Source organism: Bombus bifarius, unplaced genomic scaffold (assembly GCF_011952205.1).
Source record: "Bombus bifarius isolate JDL3187 unplaced genomic scaffold, Bbif_JDL3187 scf7180000008216, whole genome shotgun sequence".
NCBI lineage: Eukaryota > Metazoa > Arthropoda > Insecta > Hymenoptera > Apidae > Bombus > Bombus bifarius.
Window position 1 is genome coordinate 117,728 of NW_022884518.1, and position 21,250 is coordinate 138,977.

The window sequence follows — 21,250 nt, forward strand, 5'->3', positions numbered from 1 at the left end:
TATTTATCCATTTACTACTATGGGGCATATTTGTTAGTCTAACGTAAAAAGTTATAATCTATATTTTCTTATACAAAATATATCTAATATTGTATCGTACGTTATTTTGCGCATTAAGTATTTGTATTTTCATAATCAACAGTTTATATACTTTTCTCGATACTCTTGTTACCTTCGAAAAGTTCAATTCTACGCGTTTCAAACGGAGCCTGGTATCAAAAGCTTCTACAAAAATAAGCGTATTTAAATTGTGCCACGTGCAACATATCTTAAAATTTGCTTATGATCTGTTGCGTCAGATCCGTCGATCTGAAAGCAGGCTCAAAAGGGAGCTACTCGGCCGGGAACGAGGATAGCAGCGCTCGGGAATGGCCGATACGTCACGGTCGTTTCTAAAATCACAGACACAGTAACGTACCACATGTAAATCATAGAAAAAATTTTCTTCCAAGACATACTTTTATTTCAATTGAAATTTACAAAAAATACATTATGCTTTAAACTTATATATAATAAATTATCGCTTAATTCTGCGTAATATATCATACCGTACTAAATATTTAGCAAAATATGAAAAAAAGTGGTTATTAAGAGTAAAATTCCTAAAATCTTTTTTCCGTGAATATCTATCAATATTTTTCAAAAAACTATGTTCTATTAATTGAATTACTTCAATAAGAAGGTGACAAAATTACATAGTTAAATAACAATAGGTAGGAAAGGAAAAAGAAAAGGTGTTATTAGAATAACTGTAAAATTGGTAAAGCAATGCGCAGAAGCCGATTCCTACAGGGTGTTAAGAAAGACATCGCCGTACCTGCACGGACCAGTCCCCGCAAAAAGTGCGCTCCGCGTGTTCCGTACTCCAGCGGCGGACCGTCCACACTTGCGTGTAGCCGCACCCGGCTTCGCGCTCTTCGCTTTTGTCGAAATAATTTGTGAAAGCAGCTCGTTTGGAAAGTTAATCGGCGATGCAAACGATTTTTTGAGAATTCTCGGAAGTGACAGTGGCAGTGAGGTGAAGTGCGTCACAGTTTCTCCGAGTTCGATCTTTTTGGGCGTTCTGTAGAAACGAGCAGAGGTAGCGCGGCGCGCACAAGAGGCCGCCTCTAGGAAAAGAGCGCGTCTCACGCGTTGCGCTACATCGGAGTTATGCGATGTTCGTGAAACTATCGCGGAACGACATAGGAAATGATGAAAAAAATTCGTAACTGATCGAAGTGAAAGCGATTTGTAATAAGCGAATCGATGTTGTTGTAGGTGTGCGTGGATTCGCAATGATTTTTGTCTGGTCGAACCGGGAGTAAGAAAAGAGGCTGGCGCGCACCGAGTCTACCTCGGTAAAAGACCGCGTCTCGCAGGTTTGCCGTGTGCTGCGATAGCTATTGTGCGATACGATTGTCTAAGCTTATCGATATTCTTAAAATTGTAGTACTTGTCATCGCATACGATCGAGGTGATAGAGCGTAGAAAGATTTAGCGAACGGTTTGTACACAGTGTCAACACGTACAAAGGTATCGTACAGGGAACGCAACCGGCGACGATATATCCCGCGTGGTACGTATACGCATATACGCGTATAACATATATACACGTAAGCGCGAATACGCGTTGGTGTGGCATGCACATAAGGACTGTGGACTCATAAAATCGTGGTGTATCGTTTAGTCGCGTGTATCGAAGTGGCCTGTCGCGAAGCGCGCTTACAGAAAGAGATCCAATACTGTGGAAAAGTTGTTGGACAAACGGTGAGCGAGAGAGATCAGCGAAAGAGGAAAGGTATCCGTTTTGTTGGACGATTGGCGCGTGGCGAAAACGTTCGACGGTCACTTGGCACGTATGTAGTGCGATTATTCCCCGGTTATACCGTTTCGTCCTCGTGAAGAAGGCATTATTTATGGGTGCATGGATCGGTGGATTTTCACAAGCGAAACAAAAGAGAAAGATAGCAAGCAATTTCGAATTAATACGAAGACAGTTCTCTTTGTTCGGACTGCGATACCTCGATAACGATTTGTTCGAATTTTAAATCGTCAGTGAGGACGATTACCGGAAGGAAGTTACGTACGTGGACACGAAAGTATCCTGACGTCGTTAAAAGTGCGTGTAAAGGGTGTGAAATGCGTCGCGCTGCAGTTCGATGTTCGATCCAGCAGCGGCGGACGACCTGACTTTGTCAGATTGCTTCTTCGTCGCCGTCGTATACACCTCTCTCGGCTTCAGTCCAACAATGGATCAGCGCATTTGTGGTACGCGATTCGAAATTCTCTCCCGGTATCGGACATAAGACGGTAGAAAGTGATAATTCGTGAGCTTCGTTTTCCTAGCCGCGTTTAATCGCTTTACTCGGCTGATTAACGCCAAACAGTTAGCGGACATTTCGCGCGTTCCGAATGCGCCATAGATTTTGCACGTTATTGACTTGGTCGATCCGTGCAATCGATAATATTGCATCACGTTAACGAGTTTCATCGGTCGTGTTATTTTTCTCATTTCAATCCGATATGCTTGTACAGTTGAAAAAAAAAGCGACTAGACAATCCGTATACGTAGAAATATATTGAGATACACGTTTTTATTATAACGTATTGCTTCCACTTGTTTATATGTGTAAGAACGATTCTGCGCTTGATACGAAGCGGAGCGGACTGTTTCCACCGCAAGAATGATCGACATTTTATCTACCCATTGTTTCGAATGGTAATCAAGAACTTTCGATATTTACGCGATAATAAATTGAGATAGGTATACGGTTGCAAGAGTTTCGCTTTCATGTTACGTTCTAAGAAGAATCATTTCGAAAACAGAGCGGACATTTATGCGAAAATCAACTAAATGATAAAGTAAGAGCGGATGTATACGCGCAATATATAGAATTTTGCCGGTCGTTATGACATCACGCGCGAATGCATCGAGCACCGTGAAAACGTGCAGAGATCATCGTGAAACGAATTTACATTGGTCCTATGTTCTTTTTAACGATCGTGTGAATAGAAATTGTCAGATATACTATTGTGGCAGAGAAGATTTTATCGACGCGTAATAATGCAGCAACACCGAGTAGAAACGCAAATACTCCATGAGGAGCAAATCCTGGAGGCAATAGATCAGTTGCGTCGACGAAAGGCGCGACCCGACGCTGATCGCATCTGCAACTACTTACTAAGGAAGTTTTCGGTGGATGCACGGGACACCATAGCCGATCTTCATCGGTTAATCGAAGCAGAAAAAGTGATACAAGTCGACTATAAGGGTAATACTAGTTACCGAAATGCCTCGAAATGGTCACGGTTACAGCTTTACAAAAATCGACCGGAGGGTTTCGTCAAAGAGAAATTAAACTCCGGGATGGTAGCGGGTGCCGTGGCAGAACTCGTTGTCGAGGAGCCAGATTACCTTGATCAAGGTGTACCAGCTTACAGATTGATTGAACAGTTGCTTGATGGTGTCTCAAATCCTACTTCTAGACGTATGGTAGAAGATTTTCTTGGAAAAGAAGTAGCAAGTGGTAATTTGACGCGTCTTTCTAACGGCAATTACTCGTTGGTGGCGACGTCTGACATGACAACCACCGCTGAGCCACATCGAGAATCTTTTACCCTTGAGAATGGAAACGTGCGACGTAAGGAATTACAAACTGTTTCATCAACCACAGGTGGTCTTTATGATTTTGACGAAACAGAAAACCTGACGATTACGGACTCTAGGTCGAATACACCGAGGTCCTCGCGTCAGGCAAGCCCCAAATCTGATCCACAGATCAGAAAAGAAGAATGTTTCGAGATAATCGTTGGAAGAAACGAAAATACCGAATCATCAGTAGAACACGATTCTTTGAAAGAACGAGAACCGCAGGAGCCACCGCAAACCTCCGTTGAAGACGTGAAAGAAGACTCAAAAAATACGGATAATCAGACTCATAACCTTAAAAGGTCGTCGAAAGCTGAGCGTAAACAGCGCCTACTAGTTCGAACAGACGACCCTATGGACATAGAGATCAAATTTGAGGACTACCAAAAAGATAATAAAGAAGAAATAAATTCGCAAAAAGAAAAGAGAGAAGAGACTGGACATTTGAGCGAAGAACGAGAGGACGAGGATGCGGGGAGAAGTTCCACTAATCCTTCGCCTACGCCATCCAACACTAATGTTGGGGGCTTTCGTAGTGCTCGTAGAAAGGTATGTATCTTTTCTATTTTTTAAATATAATTGATTGCTTAAGGTTTTTAATTCGATTTGTATATGTTGAAAAAATTGAAAATACAATTTCGTTCCAGAGAGCAAAAAAAGTATTTGATCCTTCTGACAATAATCTTGTAAAAAGAAAACGTGGAAGACAACCAGGCTCGCAAAATAAATCTTCTATACCTCAAGAATCGCAGGATTCTTCTAAAACAACTGTTAAGGATGGACCTTGTAGACAATGTAGTCTTTGTGCCAAAGAAAAGCAAGAGACTTTAGTTGCTTGTCGTGATTGTACTGTACGAGGTATTATCGTATTTGAAAATATGATAAATGTTTTAAATTAATGATTTAATATATTTTCATTTATTTATAGCACATCCAAGTTGTATTTATAGTCCAGAAGAAATGATTCAAAAAGCAGGTAGCAATTGGCAATGTGAACGTTGCAAGAGTTGTACAATATGTTGTGAAACCTCAGACGCTGTAAGTAGATTATAAAAAATATATTAACAACTTTTTCCCAATTGTAATATAGCTTAATTTTACAGGGACCACTTGCAACATGTTTTACTTGTGATGATGCTTACCATTATTATTGCCACACACCACGTATAATAATTCCTAAATCAAATTCAAAGTGGCAGTGCAATGATTGTGTTCAAAAACAATATAAAACAAATATAAACCAGAATATTAATCTGGTTACTAGCAGACCTGATACGCCATCAAATCCGCCTGTGTTACCCCCAGTTTTAAGTCCTCAAGTTTCCCCTGCTAGAGGATCTTCCGACCAAATGGAAGATGATGGTCCAAGAGATGGAATTGATCCAAATATACCTGATGCTTCTAATTGGACATCTGAACAAGTATATCAATATTTTGCAAGACTTTTTCCGAAAGAAGCAGAAGTATTCAGACAACAGGTACTTTTCTTCTGTTTCTAAAAAGAACTTGTGTTATCTGGTATCTATTATTAAATATTTCATATATTGATATGTATTTCAGGACATTGATGGCAGTTCTTTATTATTACTGAAACGGTCTGATGTGTTAAGTGGACTTGATTTACTTCTAGGTCCTGCATTAAAAATATATAGACATGTATTAAAATTACAAGTGAGAAGAGATGATCCGAAACTTTATTGGCTGTAAATGCTTTAATTACTTAGGATAATATTTAAACAAAGTTAATTATACTGTACAAATTGATTCCTTTTATATTTAAGAATTAAATATTTTTTTGATTCAGGATACTTTTTTATACTGTACATATTGTGGTTATCTTGAATTAAAAAAATAATTCTTTATCATAGAAAACTTCTAACTGACGTAAAAAATAATAAAAGAATTTCAAAATAGTTATTTGTTTTTTGTACACAATTTTTTGCATTAAATAGATTAAATGACTTATTATTAATATAAAACTTCCTTATTACAGTAGAATATACTTATGTTCGATGATTGTAATCAACATTTTAAAAGGTGCTAATCTTGTCACTTGTTACGTGTTAAAGTTAACTTCCTGTCTCATAATAAGAATTCTAAAAATTGTTCTGTTTGAATAAAATAGTGCGAATATGGAGTATAATAAAAAGTACTATTTGCATACCTTATCTTTTTTTTTATTTTTGCAGTGTATAATGAGATAATAAATATTAATACAATAAATTAGCACTACCCTATGTAAGGAACATGATACTTTGGTTTGAAATATACTTTCTTATCCTTTAATTATATTAATATTTACAGCATATTGCATCTTATATAATTAAAAGAAACATTTATCTTCAATTTCCGTTACAATTTTCATAACATATTAAAGTTTTAAATATATCTGACAATTTTTCAAAGACTTATAATTACTTTAGTTTTCGGTATCGATATTAAACATTAAAAAAGTTTCCTCATTTTTTATAGAGCAAATTTTGAAATCAATTCCTATAATTATATACAAGACACATAAAACTTGTTTATAAACTAGTTCATCAAAAAATTTATAACATTAATGTATCATCTTAGCATCGTATTTGTAACATTTACATCAATATATATCAATATTTATTCTGAATAAGACCATGATATATTTTATCACTTTAACGTTACAGTAATACGAAAAAGATATCATTTTTTGAAACATAAATACACTAATAATTGTGTAACTATTTCATTGACCCTTTATTTTAAATTACATTAAATTGTTAAACATTGCATATTCAATAATTCATAATATTCTACTAAAGGATAAAGACATTGTGACTTTTTTAATTATTTTTAAGTAATGTCTTACATTGGTTACATAATTATATATTAATTTTAGTTTGTTGAGAAAAAATATGAAATTTATATATTACTGCATAATGTAGTCGACATGTACTATCGAAAAGCCTCAAACCATATTTCAATAATTACAATGACATGATATCATGTATTTAAATGATACAACATAATATCATACATAATGTTTTAGAGTTCGCTCAACTATACATTGTATCATATTTGTTTTTATAATTGCAATATTTCACATTTCCCCATGTAAAATAAAAGTTGAGATAAGTTGATAAAATAAATTTCTAACTATAATTTTTACAAATACATACCCTTTTACTCCAAAATTTATCTTTACGGTTTTAAACTTATTAAACTACTATAATATAGGATATAAAAGATACAAAAGAATACGTGCATTCATTAAATATACAAACATCTTGAAACAAGCTGACTGTACTTAAATGTAAAATAAAATTTATCATTATTAAAATGAATAACCAATGTAAGAACAATAAAACAAAACTTCCCAAAAGCAATTGCTTTCAATGATCATACATAAATTTTCTTATATTTATACATTATATTTAACAAAATAATATATTGATACAAATACAAAAGTTTTTAATCCTTACTCAATTATTAATAAAGTACATAATTTGCAGTCTTATACATGTGCATATACCTTTTTACTTTGCAAGTTTTATTTCAATACTGATTTCAGTTACTTTATCTATTGGGAAAAGAAGAATAATAAGATCTGTTATTATAAAAACAATGTTATTCTGTACAAAATAATTTTATCATATATCACCATTTATTCAACCATAAATTTTCCCCACAAAATATTTTATTACCTATTTTATCATTTATTTTGATTTTAATTTTCATATGTATGTTTCAAAATCTCAATTAACTTTTTAAAGTCTTATTTTTATACACATATATTCTTAGAGGATTATCTTTTGTCTATGAATAATTTTGTTGAAAATTGAAAGTGCAGATACTTCTTAATAATTGTAGTATTCACAACAATCTATGATACATAATATAAACAATTTCTTGAAAACAGCGTTATTATACTGAAATTTCAACAACCTTCAAAATTATTGAAAAAATTATAAAGTTGAAGGTTCTAGCTAAACTTTGATATTAATTTCTGCAGGATCTACGCTATCAAAATATTTTGGTGGAGGCTGTTTATGAAATGGTGCTTCGTGTACATATAATGTAGCTGTTGGAGAAATATCAGATTTTTCAATAAGTATTTCTTTAAAAGGATCAGTAGGTTTTTCTGGATATAAACATAACCAAAATGCAGACAATGCTGCTGCTGCAATAGCAGAGGCTAAAAGCCAATGTGGTAGTCCAATATGTTTCGAAGCACACTGAAGCCAATCAGATCCAGGTACTGAAGCTGATTGGTCATTTTCTCCAGAGTAGTCTGATGGTACACCATAATCCACTGTCTATCATATCATGATCAATCAGATTTATATGACTTATAATAAATAAATATATTCTACATAAAGTGAAATTTCCAAACAGGATAAATATCGAAAACGAAATATATATTATGATTAAAATAAAATAAATTTAAAAAATAGAAATATTAAATTAACAAGAAACTTTTGTTTCATTGAATTATATATATATATATATTTAGTTTCATTGATACCTTCAATAAATGATTAAAACTGTATCATTTAAATTTTTATTATAAAATACACAGTTAAAAACTTACCCCAGCATCTAATGGAACAGTCTTAATATATGTTTGTGGCAATTTAAATCCATTAAAATCCCACCATCCTGGGAAAAGTTCCTTCCGCAAACCTGGATCACTCAAAATATCATTTTCAGGTATATCAGGTGACATTACAAGTAAATTGGAATCTACACCTTCCTCTATATAGACAGCAACAGAAAATAGTGATAACAAATCTGAAACACGTTGTTTGGCCATGAAATCACAACCAGTGCTACATGCATAGCGATCTTGAGGAGCTGTATATGCTTCTGCACATGCTACAACAAAATGAAGAAATATTTTATTTAGAAATTTATTAGTTACAATAATCTTACGTAATTTTTTAGAAAGTAATTTACATTATAAAAAATATTTTTAGTTGGCATGCAAAAATAATCTTTTAAATTAGTAATTATATGAAATATTATACTATATATTTTATTTTATAATTAAAATTAGATTTAGTTTTAATTTAAATGCTATTATAATCATTATATGCTTTACATACAAGCTTCACAGGCATCCCTAGTACCATTTAAGCTGTTTAGTTCTAATCCATAATTTAAATCCACTAAATTGAAGAATCTACATCCTCGCTGACAACATGATTTGACATATTTACTCTAGAATTAATGAACGTCATCGTCATCATTAATGTATCAGTTCATAATATGTAACTTATAAACATATATTTGCTGATAACGCGTACATTTGTAAAAGATAATGGTGTTTTTTCGCACAAGTTAATGCACGGATCTTCTCGATTTACAAGATTACAAAACATATCACCACGTACAAGACTTATAATAAATAATAACAGCAACGAAATAATTCCCTTTTCTTTTTTCATCTCAGAGAACTGTTGTGTTCTGTATTCTGTAAAAGAGTATTTAGCGTATCAATCAAAATAATTCGTTAGACGGAGAGACTTCACTGAGAGAAGGTTGATAGCTCCTCGAATAATCGAATAAATATCGATTTAATTATGGTGGGATGCGTCGCATTGGTCGACATGTTTGTCGTCTATAAGAATCAACCAATATTATTTTTCGGAATTATAAATGCATGTCATTCGCTAATCTGTAACATTTTCTATGCATTAGTAAAATTATGAATAAAAGCTTCATACGAGCTTCATAAAATATTATTCTATGTTAGTAACTTTTTATTAAACCAAAATCTTTCTTTGAGATTTGAAGTTATGATATATTATGTTACAAAGATATATTATGATTTCTTTTTTACAAATTTTATTTTTAAGTTCTAGATTAACAGTAGTACTGAAAAAAATTACTAAAGATAAAAAGCAGTGTAAACTACATATAGTAAATTAAGACAAATGTTATAATGTTTGTCAATGTTGATTTGATTGTTGAGATAAAATGTTGAAATAATTAATAACAAATTATTTTCAATTGTTTTATAATTGTTTTCTTTATCTATCAAAAATTCACTAGAAATATTAACATATAACATATAACAAAGATCTTAAGAAAAAAACTAAATGCTATTATTCTTTATTTAATATAGATTCAAGTAAAATTCCTATTTTATAATATTTGAATTGCGATAGCGATATCTCGATAATGCAATATAATTCGATACATATCGTGAGCTTATGACGTATGTAAAATTTGTAGGATTTGAAGCAATTACGAGGAGCTTCGTGTTTTATCAATCTTTTATCAGTGGCACTTAGTAGTAATTTTCTGATTGATGACACGTGAAGTGTCTAGCTAACAGATTGTAAGTAGGCACTGTTGTATGCGAGGTTATCATTTTATATTGAATATAATAAAAGTACGTGTGCCAAAATTCTTCAAACATTAATATAAATTCTAATTTATATAAGTTTTTAACCTATCTGTTACTTTTAAAAATCTTTAAAAATAACTGAAGTAAGTAATACATTTTTATCTTAGATATAATGGATGAATTTCTTTTTGCTCGATAATAACAATATATATATATCAAAAAATTCAAATCTTAATCTTTCAATGAAACTATTAAAAAAAGAAAAAATGGCATTTATTATAACTTGAACATGATGTAATTGAGATCAAATTATATATGATTAATGATAATGTGCCAAATCTCATTGTCAATAATATTCTGTTATCTAAAATTCATTTTATTCAATAAAAATTACTGTTAATTATATAATAAATGCACTTAACAAGATGTCAACAGAAATGGGTTTTGCCACAAAAGCTATTCATGCCGGACAAGATCCATTACAATGGAATCATTGGGAAGTAGTACCTCCTATTGTAATGTCCACTACTTTTCGTCAGGATGGACCTGGGCAAACTAAGGTAAATGCATTTTATTTTAAAACTAAATTAGTTTCAGTGATATTTCATAAATTATTAATGTATCTTATAGTATTATAACATAATGAAAATGTGAGTACTTATATAAGTTATACATAAATTAAACATTTTTAATTTTTAAAATTAATACCAATTGTATTATCAAGTGACTATTAATCATAGTTGATAAAAATCATAAACAGTTAAATTTTATATACTTACTATTTGGGTCATTATTTTATCATTTATTAATGTTATATGTTATATTAAATTCTAGGGTTATGATTATGGAAGAAGTAACAATCCCACAAGAAATGTTTTACAAACTTGTTTAGCTGCTCTAGAAAATGGAAAATATGCATTAACTTTTGCATCAGGTTTAGGTGCTACAACAGTAGTAACTTCATTATTAAATGCAGGAGATCATATTATATCTGCAGATGATATTTATGGTGGAACTAATCGTTTTTTCCAAAAATGTTTATGCAGGCAAAATAATACAGTTACATTTGTAGATATGTCAGATATTAATAATGTTATAACCAATATAAAACCTAATACAAAGGTGTGGAGAAATTTTGAAATTTTATTTTTTATAATATTAATTATAATAATAAACAAATTTTGATATTGTTTAAGACATATGAATTATACATTTATATTTTTTAGATGGTTTGGTTAGAGACACCAACTAATCCTCTACTAAAGTTAGTTGATATTCAGGCTGTTGTTCAAGCAGTCAAACAAAAAGATGCTGAAATTATTGTAGTAGTAGATAATACTTTCCTAACATGTTATTTTCAGGTGAGTAGTACATTTTATTTACCACTATAACATGATTACATAATTTATGTTTTATATTTTTTATAGAAACCATTAAATTTTGGAGCAGATATTGTAATATATTCTCTAACGAAGTACATGAATGGACATTCAGATGTTATTATGGGTGCAACAATTACAAATAGAGATGATCTAGCACAAAGACTTGCATTTCTTCAAAATGGTACTTTTGAATTACATCCCTAATATTTCTTTAATTTTAGTTTTAGCTAATTTTCTATATAATTTCCAATTTTTATGTTAGCTATGGGTGTTGTTCCATCTCCTGTAGATTGTTCTTTGGTTAATCGGAGTTTAAAAACTCTGGAAATTAGAATGCAGCAACATATGAAAAATGGGTTAGCAGTTGCACAATTTTTAGAATCGCATCCTTGTGTAGAAAAAGTAATCCATCCATGTATGTATCTTTATGAAGTATTAAATTTATAACTTTTATGTTTTAACATCTCATACAATTTTAGAAAAATGTAACACAATATTCCCTACAATTAGATAGTATGTAACTGATATCTTTCGTCATCTTGTAAAATGTAAAATTTAATTGTAGACCTTCCCTCACATCCACAGCATGAAATTGCTCTTAAACAAACTTCTGGTCATAGTGGAATGGTTTCATTTTATCTAAAAGGTGATTCCAGCAAATTTTTAAAGGCCTTAAAAGTATTTACATTAGCAGAATCACTTGGTGGTTATGAATCTCTTGCTGAATTACCGTGAGTAAATGGTAGTTTATCATCAATACATATAAGTCTTTCCACCATTTTTATTGTTTTAATTTCTTGCATAGGTGCGTGATGACTCATGCTTCGGTACCTGAAGAAGCTAGAGCAACATTAGGCATTACTGACAAGTTAATTCGTTTATCTATTGGTCTTGAAACAGAACTAGACCTTTTAACTGACCTTGATCAAGCTCTTAAAGCTAGTTTGTAAACATATGTTGATTGCCGGATGATTTTCTACATAATACTTTACTAAAAAGAAAAGTTGTTCAAGCACTTTATGGTGCATTTAATATTTTAAACTATAACTATTAGAAATAGTAAAAATTTTATGAATAATTTTTTATTTAATTTACATGTAATTAATTTTGATATCAACATAATGCCAGTCATCATAACAGTCAATGTGTTAATACAGTAGGAGCCAACTTAATTTACTATGATAGAAAATTATGATACTATACGTGTTGTCTTTTGAAATTAATTAATTTTTTGGGAAGGTTATATTGCCATTCATATTTTAACATTCCACACTACACTGATGTTCGCATGTTTCATAATGTACATTATTATATGTACACCATTTATTCTAATAGTGCCGTATCCTGTATATATTTTTATATCATCTATTCTTTGTATGAAAAAATTGTACAATGTTGTACAATACCCATTGAATTTAGAGGATTTTAGACAATTGTATATTAATATTTTTAAACTGTGTAGAAAAATAATGATACAAAAATAATAGTGATCAAAGAAACTTAAATACAATTATAAATTAAGGAATTTATGGTTTTTTACATTTTTTAATAAGATAAAAAATTATTCTTAAGATTTTTTAATCTTGTATTAAATCAGTAATATTTTACATACATATATGTTAATCTGTCAAAAATAAATTATTCTTTTCTTATGATATACTCATTGTATACGACAAAACTTTTATGATCATGTATATCTGAATTATTACATGTATTCAGTTAAAGTTGTTTTATTGTAAAATGCATCTAAAGTGTAAAATATACTTTTACTTTATAAAGAGAATTGAAATTATAAATAATTTATCATTGCAGTGAATAAAATACTCTATTATAAAAATTATTACCCTTGTTTTCATTTTTCATTACGTAATTAACGTAAACGCGTTAATTATTTTTATTAAATATCAAATTTTTATAATTTGAATAATTAATATTATTGTAAATTAACTTTAGAATTGTATCGTGATTTTGCTTTGTTTAGTTTATCATATTCTTGTGCTCGATTATACAATAACACTCCTATTATTACTAAAGATGTTCCCATAGCAGATAAACCAGTTACAGGGTTATTAAATAGTAAAACAGAGAGCCAGATTAAAGATGCTCTCTTTGCTGTATTAACGACACTGCAATGATACAAAATACTGTTAGTAATCAAATTTCAAAATATCTTATAAATATTTTATTTTAAAATAGCATAAAAAGCACACCTATGTGTCACAGGACTGATGTAATTCATAAGTACATATGCTGTAATACTTTGAAAATGGAAGAACACTCCATTAAGTAAAAATGCTGTGAATAATTTAAAACTCAAAGAATGTTCAAGTATTGGTAAATCTACAAATAAGATCAATACTGGTATTTGTACCACAATTGATGCTAAACTAGTATAGAATTGCAGTTCTGCAGGCCTGTAATTTCATATTATTAATGAATATAAAAAATTTAGTTGAATAGTTTAAGACATAAATGACAGTAAATAAAAGATCTAATATTAATATATATATATATATATATATATTAATATTAGATCTTTTATTACTGTCATTTATGTCTTAAACTATTATATATATATAATAATATAATATATATATATATATATATATATATATATATATATATATATATATATATATATATATATATATATATAATACTTACGTATACCTAAAATTATCACCACTGATTAACATTTTGGAATAAACATTTTGTAAACATTCTGTTACATTTGTAGCCATAGCTGCAATAAATCCTCTGAGGTCAAAACTAATTTCGTTTATTGAACATAGAGCTAGACCACACATTAAAGGAATTAAAGATAAATTTACATATAATCCTGTATGTTCCCCTGTAAATAATATATTAATTTAATATTTCGAATAACAAATATTTATATAACTTAAAAATATTTGTAGGTAGAAATGTTTATTAAAAGATTGTATATTAATAATAGAAAAAAAATAACTATATATTGATTCTTACCTAATAAATATCTGCTAATAAGGACGGTAAATAGTGGCGCACTACTTTTAATAGTTTCTGTGAAACTCACTGCTACATAATTAAGTGATACTAGCCCTAGTACTACAGTTGTAAACCTTGTACATCCAACCAATATCATATGCTTATAAAAACCTGCTGGTCTCATTAATCTGGGACGTGTTTTGTACATTCCACATGGAAAATACATTTGAATAAATCCACAAATTGTGGTCATTAACATTTGACAAGCACCTATTCAAATAAATTAACACTTAATATTAAAAGCAAAAATTGTTAACATTTCAAGTCTATAATTTTAAACATGAAATAGAAAAGAAAGTTTATATCAGTTTAGATATTAATTTACCCAAAATTGTAGGATTGCCTTCCATATATGATAATATGTATTTATTCAAGAATAAAGTACATCCACTAATGAGATACCATAATACTAGAAATAACATAGCTCTGGGATAGAATGAACCACCCATAGTTTCACTTGTTACAGTCGTTTCTTCGTGTTTCTTAATATTTTCTTCATATGATTTAGTTTCACCATCATGTATTAATTGCTGTTCTGTGTCACGAGGTGTTAACGCGTAATTTATACGAACCGAATGATTTTCCATTACATACAGTTTCTTTTCAAGTGAAATGTTTATAACATTACATACAACTTTGCTTCTGAGATCACATTTTTCACATGTCACATTCGTATGATATTGACATTCATATGTTTCATTCAAGGATTAAAGAGGTTATATTCTTAGAGACTTTTAAATTTATAACAAAAATCTTAATTTTAATGTTTATGCAACATGAAAAGCTTTTGATATTAACATTCATACACAATTTTTACTTGAGTACACTTGAGTAATAATAGTTATTTTATAATCATTGCATTATTATAAAATAGTATATATTTGTAGTTATACCAAATTCGTATGTTTACCATACGATAATTTCTACTTAACACTTCAGAAACTAATTGCAGTTGAAATAAAAATTTCTACTTATTTCGTTTTAATATAAATTAACGTGAATAACATGAAATAAACATAACACAATTAAAATTATATACTGTGTGAAATTATAAGCTAAAAACTGTTCATGTTTGTAATAAAAAATATTACAGTAATTTAAATAATAGCTTTATTACAAAAATTATACACATTTTACAATTTTTTAAATTAAAACTAATATTAACTGTTTTGTACTAATCTTATATTACAATTCAGTGGGTAATTTTTTTTTAAGTGAACTTGTCTGTATAATTTTTTCAATACAAAACTTTCTAAAAAAATCTCTATGTGCTAATAATGCAACATTTCTTCCACCTATTGCACTCATTTCCATTGCACTAGCTATCCATTCAATAGCATTAACATGATAGAGTGCATTATGCAATTTAAATTTTGCTTCATGAATTTTTGTTGAATATTCAGGATATGCCTTCCAAGCAATCTGTTTTATTTCTTGAACCTTAAACATAATAAATTAATTTTATGTTGCATGTCATATATATCACAGTTTATACAAATATTATAAAGTAGTCTTACATTTGAAAACATTTCATTTATAATATTTGACTTTAAAGGTTTATTGCTAAATATTTTCCAAACATTACTATTCTTCATTGAACCTTCTACAGAATTTAACCTTCCCAAAGAACTAATTATCGTTCTGTTAGGATCACAGCTTAAAATATTATCTAATTCTGCCTCTAAGCCAAAATAGTGTGGTTTTAAATCTGCTTTCACAAATGTAGCTATAGTTTCATGGTACTTTGCAGGACTGAAAAAATCATTGTTTGGAAACCCTTCAAAAGTTATAGGAAATTCTTGATTATGGATAAGTGGAATTGCCAGTATTACAATATCATATGTTGCTTTCATTATATTTGTACTGTCTGAAATAGAAATCATTCCTTAATCATTATAAAGATATCATTTATTATTTTTACATCATACCTTGATTATGATAATGCACTTCATATAAATTTTGAGTACCATTGTTTAATATGTTAATAATTTTAATTACATGTGAAGGCACAACATTTACATGTTTATTTCTATATATTAAATGTTCAGGTACCTAAAATATTAGTACAATGATTAATTATGAAATGAAAATATCTTTTCTACAAAATTAACAAAAAAAAAACAACCTTTTTATTTCCCCCTTTTACAGACCACAAATTAAAACCTGCTCCAGCTAAAGACACAAAGCCAACAAAACTATGAACATTTGTGTCTTGCCCATAATTTACTACTAATGTTGTCTTCACAAGTTCATTAATTAATTTTTCTGAATAACCCAGATTCAAAATCTCACTTTTAATAGATTTCTCTAATAACTTTGGAAATTCAGGATTCATAGAAAACAAAAGACTACTGATATTCGTGAAAACTTCTCCATTATCCTGTAGATGGTATATTTTTTCAAAGTTATTTATTATAGAAGTTACATATCTGTTTAAAATTAATAAAGTCAACTATTACTGTAATATCAAATATATGTGGTGAGATGTTTGATATACTTTTTTAAGAATACATATGGGATACCTGTTGAGACTGAATGGCTGAACACCATATCTGTAAATTAATTTAATAAATGATAATATCTCCCAGTTACTCTCTTCAAATATAATTTCATTGCCATTCCAAATACTTGTTTTTTTACCTTTAGATGGTCTGTGTTCTAAACCTAAATCAACAGACGTACATTTTAGATATTTATGAAACTATATCTGTAGAAATGTAAAAATAAGAAAACAAAGTACCGAGTAATTCAACAAAATCTCGCATATATTTATTTTGAGGATGTATGATTGAACCTCCAGCTTCGAATTCATTACCGTCAACTTTTATAGTGGCCAAACGCCCACCGATAATTTTTGCTTCGTATAAATCGATATTAAGATTATTATTAAATAGTTCTGTAAGAAAATGAGAACTTGCTGCGCCACCAATACCACCTCCAATAATTGCTAAAAAAAACAAAGTTTTCAATTATTGTTATATATCTTATTAAACGTGAAAATAATATGCTTCATTGCTTGAAATCAGTTGAAATATATTTGCTTTGTCTCAACTTTCTTATATTTTAAACGTAAAAATATTACATAAAATTATTTTATATCATTAGTATATTCTTTCACTCACCTATATTTGGCTTACACTTTTCATAACAAATTCCTCTTTTAAAAATCAGTATACCTAACAAAATTATACGCCAATTCATGATCACGATTATCATGTTCATGTCGTACTGTTTTCATAGAAATTTAATTGTCTACATATGTATGTATATTAACAATTAATGTTATGTTACATTATTTTTTATTAATAACTAGTATATTTTCTAATTCAATATTTATATAGTCTATAAAATTATAGAGCTTATACTATATACTACATATAAATATGATTTATTATATCCTACGATGTGATTGATATCTAATAAAACATAATATAAATTACAAAATTAATTAAATTATTTTACATAAATCCAGGAATTGTATTTTAAATACAATAAATTATGTACCTACGTTAAATACATACATATAGTGGCATTTGAGTTTCACTAGTCAGCAGCCAATAGTTGCAGCGGCAATAATCAAATTTTGTTTATGTTGAACAGAATACCCATATGTAGTCTGTGTAGTTTTACTGCCTCCATGATAGGGGAAGCAAGTGTAATATATTCCTGTACAGTTAACCTTACTCTTGGAAACATTTTTATATTTATTTATGTGAGTCCTTCGAATTAATAATGGCGAAAAAGGAATTAAAACGTAAACGAATCGATAATCTTAATAATGAAAAAATACCACAACCCGAAGTTTTACCAGCAAAGAGAATATCCGATGAACCACCACCAAAAAAGGTTTAAAAATATCTTTTTTCTGTTTTATTTTGAACTTCTAGCAAGTAGAGATATAAATATATATAAAACATATTTCAATTGGTAATAAATTTGTTAGACATTTTCATTTTATGTTATAGATAAAATGGATTAATAAGCAAAGAGTGTTAGTATTTGCTACTAGAGGAATCAGCTATAGACATCGTCATCTCATGGATGATTTAAAAACTCTTATGCCTCACCATCGCCCTGAATCTAAAATAGAACGTACTAAAAATTTACAAGTGATTAATGAAATATCGGAAATGAAAAACTGCAATAAATCAATATTATTTGAAGGCAGAAGAAAAAGGGATTTATATTTATGGTTTTCTAACATTTCGGTAGGACCATGTGCAAAATTTCTTGTTGAAAATAGTACGTATTATAATACTTAATTATAGAATGTTAAATTCTATAAACTATATCATATTATAAATAATCTTAATGTCACAAATAGATTAATGACTTCTATGTTGTAGTTTATACTATGGCAGAATTAAAAATGACTGGAAATTGTTTAAGAGGTTCTAGACCATTGTTATCATTTGATGAGAATTTTAACACAAAACCACATTATGGTTTGTTGAAAGAATTGTTTGTTCAAATCTTTGGTGTTCCCAATCATCATCCTAAGAGTCAACCATTTTTTGACCATATATATACATTCACTATATTAGACAATAGAATATGGTTTCGAAATTTCCAAATTTTAACAGAAGATGGAGGTTTAGCTGAAATAGGTCCAAGATTTGTATTAAATCCAATAAAAATATTTGCTAATAGCTTTAGTGGAGAAGTACTTTGGGATAATCCTTCTTATATATCCCCTGCTAAGGTATAAACCAATCAAATTTTTATGATAAATTTAACGTGTGACAAAATTAAAAGTACTAAATTTAATAATTATAACATTTTAAATATTATAGTTTCGACAGTCTTTGAAGAAGAATATTGCTGGTAAATACATAAATAAGGTAGAACAGAAAGTGGCACAAGAGAGTAGTAAACCAAAGGAATCATATTCATTGAATCCCATGGATGAAATATTTAAAGGTGATCCATTAAAAAAAGCAATAGAATTACAACAGAAAGAAACAAAAGAAGTACAGGCTAATGAAAGTGGAAAGAAAAAAAAAATTAAGATGCGATTAGGGAAAAAGATAAAAAAGACTAATTCTAAAAAGAAAAAAAGGAATTAATGCTGCAATATTGCACTCAAAAGTTTCTATTCTATTGTAATAATATTACGTTAATAAAAATATTTTAACTATTTCATAAACAATATATTTTTATTTTTCATACAGTGTAATATACATACTTTATAAAGACAAGCCTAGAAGAATTAGCAATCTAAAATATATAAAATACACGTATATGAACTTTATACATATCTTGTTTAAATTTTATATAATTTATATACTACACATACATTTTCATAGAACTACATATTCTCATGTGCAACGCGATTTATTTAAAACTGATTTATATAAAATGCATAATGTTAAACACGATTGAATAAACAAGTATAATTATTTTGTATAATTACACATCATTGAAGAAAAAAATTACATTATTGCACTTAATATAATTCATAAACAAAGATATAGACAGAAAACAAATATTTGATTCCATTAATAATAAGATAATATTCTACGTTATAATGTATATATATATGTCGGAGAAGAGTCAGGAACAGGGTTGTGGGCGTTTGATAGACCTCCCTTGGAGTTGGCCAGCGTTGTGTTATAACGAAGATACGGGCTGATACTACGAGTATGAACACTACCGATTCGACGATCAACAGCGGTGATTAGGCACTCGCAACACTAGTGATAATGGTCTTAGGTTCGATAACGAATCCACGGTCAACGGGAGGGTAGGTATACTTGCTCTAACTCAAACTACTACTGTACTACTCCCTTCGCCGATTTACTTTAGTAAACTTTAGTAGTAAACTTTAATTACGATTTTACGGATTTTCCCGGAGTTCCAGGGGAAGGTCCGGTGTCCTTCCATCTCCGACATACATATATATATATATATATATATATATATATATAATGTATTATATAGCCTTGAAATAAAAGTAAATTTATTATCGTAGTATATGTCATTTGATAATATTACATAAAGTTATTCATAGATTCTTATCGCATTATAAATTGCGCTGGCACATATTTGTACTTGATTTAGTTACATTAAAGCACACTTTATAGGATACTATAGGAGGATACCTTATACATTGCATATTAATGCAGATGCTTGAATGTTTTCATGTATAAACTCTAAGCTCAAATTTAAATTGACTTAAGATGTTAATTAAGAATTATTTAAACAATAATAATCATTCAGGTATGAAAATTCAGGTATAGATTCAAAATTTAAAAATAGCGAGATGGTTATTGTAGTTACACATTATACTTTTCTTTTTTCACTTAATATTTAAAAAACACCTAAAATAAAACATAAAAAAATATTTTATTATTTGCATATACCACATGATAATAATGTATTTCAGAACTAGAAGGTAAGATATTAAAGACCTTAGAACCAACACAAATGCAGTACGGAATCATATAAGTATAGAAATTGAGGTTGCAATAACATTGGGGTAGTTTAATTTAGATTTTACAAATCCAAAATAATTCAGTCTCGACGTCACGATTCCGTAGTATACATACTTAGTTCTTTCTATTTTAGTGAATAATAGCACTTGTAGATCTTTCATATCATTTTTCACATCTTCAGTTGTGTCATTCATTATTTTCATTATATAGAAAATTATATATTTATGTTACATTTATAAATACTGATAACAATTCTAAAAGGAAAAGAAAACACGTATTCTCTCCAAGATCGTGAAAACCAATTTTTTTTTGTTGATGTTTTTATGAAAATATATGTATCTAAGGACTTTAAAAAATGCATGATTAAAATCTGTATTCTCCACATATATTAAGTACTATAAAAATAGCAAACAATACTTTTACTAATAAATTTTACAAAATCGTACATAAA

At 29.2% G+C, this 21,250-nt stretch overlaps 6 protein-coding genes and 1 long non-coding RNA gene across 11 annotated transcripts; 3 read left to right on the forward strand and 4 right to left on the reverse strand.

The window, feature by feature from the left end:
* Nucleotides 1–10: 10 nt before the first annotated feature.
* Nucleotides 11–955, reverse strand: LOC117211096. Its single transcript, XR_004488203.1, has 2 exons — nt 818–955; nt 11–392 (listed from the first exon to the last, which is right to left on the reverse strand). It is a non-coding gene; the product is annotated as an uncharacterized LOC117211096 (long non-coding RNA).
* On the forward strand, nt 875–5,884 carry LOC117211093. Its single transcript, XM_033454676.1, has 5 exons — nt 875–4,180; nt 4,279–4,489; nt 4,560–4,669; nt 4,735–5,109; nt 5,192–5,884. Exons 1-5 carry the CDS (start codon nt 3,047–3,049, stop codon nt 5,336–5,338), a joined length of 1,977 nt encoding a protein of 658 aa, XP_033310567.1. The 5' UTR covers nt 875–3,046; the 3' UTR covers nt 5,339–5,884.
* Nucleotides 5,885–6,337: 453 nt separating this feature from the next.
* On the reverse strand, nt 6,338–9,185 carry LOC117211095 (transmembrane protein 59-like). The gene is made up of 4 exons (XM_033454679.1): nt 8,911–9,185; nt 8,710–8,824; nt 8,196–8,479; nt 6,338–7,920 (listed from the first exon to the last, which is right to left on the reverse strand). Exons 1-4 carry the CDS (start codon nt 9,049–9,051, stop codon nt 7,591–7,593), a joined length of 870 nt encoding a protein of 289 aa, XP_033310570.1. The 5' UTR covers nt 9,052–9,185; the 3' UTR covers nt 6,338–7,590.
* A 765-nt stretch (nt 9,186–9,950) lies between these two features.
* Nucleotides 9,951–12,709, forward strand: LOC117211064 (putative cystathionine gamma-lyase 2). Of its 2 annotated transcripts, none has more exons than XM_033454635.1 (8): nt 9,951–10,001; nt 10,382–10,516; nt 10,791–11,078; nt 11,183–11,317; nt 11,384–11,519; nt 11,601–11,753; nt 11,904–12,069; nt 12,144–12,709. In XM_033454635.1, exons 1-8 carry the CDS (start codon nt 9,966–9,968, stop codon nt 12,286–12,288), a joined length of 1,194 nt encoding a protein of 397 aa, XP_033310526.1. In that variant the 5' UTR covers nt 9,951–9,965; the 3' UTR covers nt 12,289–12,709. The 2 variants fall into 2 exon arrangements, with proteins under 2 accessions (XP_033310526.1, XP_033310527.1); XM_033454636.1 differs by lacking the exon at nt 9,951–10,001 and adding an exon at nt 10,015–10,099.
* Nucleotides 12,710–13,185: 476 nt separating this feature from the next.
* On the reverse strand, nt 13,186–15,287 carry LOC117211065 (solute carrier family 35 member E2A-like). The gene is made up of 5 exons (XM_033454637.1): nt 14,691–15,287; nt 14,324–14,575; nt 14,003–14,189; nt 13,549–13,752; nt 13,186–13,464 (listed from the first exon to the last, which is right to left on the reverse strand). The coding sequence occupies exons 1-5, from the start codon at nt 14,950–14,952 to the stop codon at nt 13,272–13,274; spliced, it is 1,098 nt and encodes a 365-aa protein (XP_033310528.1). The 5' UTR covers nt 14,953–15,287; the 3' UTR covers nt 13,186–13,271.
* Nucleotides 15,288–15,458: 171 nt separating this feature from the next.
* LOC117211066 (prenylcysteine oxidase-like) lies at nt 15,459–18,010 on the reverse strand. Of its 4 annotated transcripts, none has more exons than XM_033454640.1 (8): nt 17,874–18,010; nt 17,488–17,541; nt 17,106–17,312; nt 16,888–17,029; nt 16,491–16,794; nt 16,294–16,417; nt 15,883–16,232; nt 15,459–15,805 (listed from the first exon to the last, which is right to left on the reverse strand). In XM_033454640.1, the coding sequence occupies exons 3-8, from the start codon at nt 17,128–17,130 to the stop codon at nt 15,551–15,553; spliced, it is 1,200 nt and encodes a 399-aa protein (XP_033310531.1). In that variant the 5' UTR covers nt 17,131–17,312; nt 17,488–17,541; nt 17,874–18,010; the 3' UTR covers nt 15,459–15,550. The 4 variants fall into 4 exon arrangements, with proteins under 4 accessions (XP_033310531.1, XP_033310530.1, XP_033310533.1 ...); XM_033454639.1 differs by having other exon boundaries at nt 17,870–17,903; XM_033454642.1 differs by lacking the exon at nt 17,488–17,541 and having other exon boundaries at nt 17,874–17,993.
* Nucleotides 17,982–19,616, forward strand: LOC117211067 (ribosome biogenesis protein BRX1 homolog). Its single transcript, XM_033454643.1, has 4 exons — nt 17,982–18,211; nt 18,331–18,607; nt 18,712–19,067; nt 19,159–19,616. Exons 1-4 carry the CDS (start codon nt 18,098–18,100, stop codon nt 19,429–19,431), a joined length of 1,020 nt encoding a protein of 339 aa, XP_033310534.1. The 5' UTR covers nt 17,982–18,097; the 3' UTR covers nt 19,432–19,616.
* Nucleotides 19,617–21,250: the final 1,634 nt, after the last annotated feature.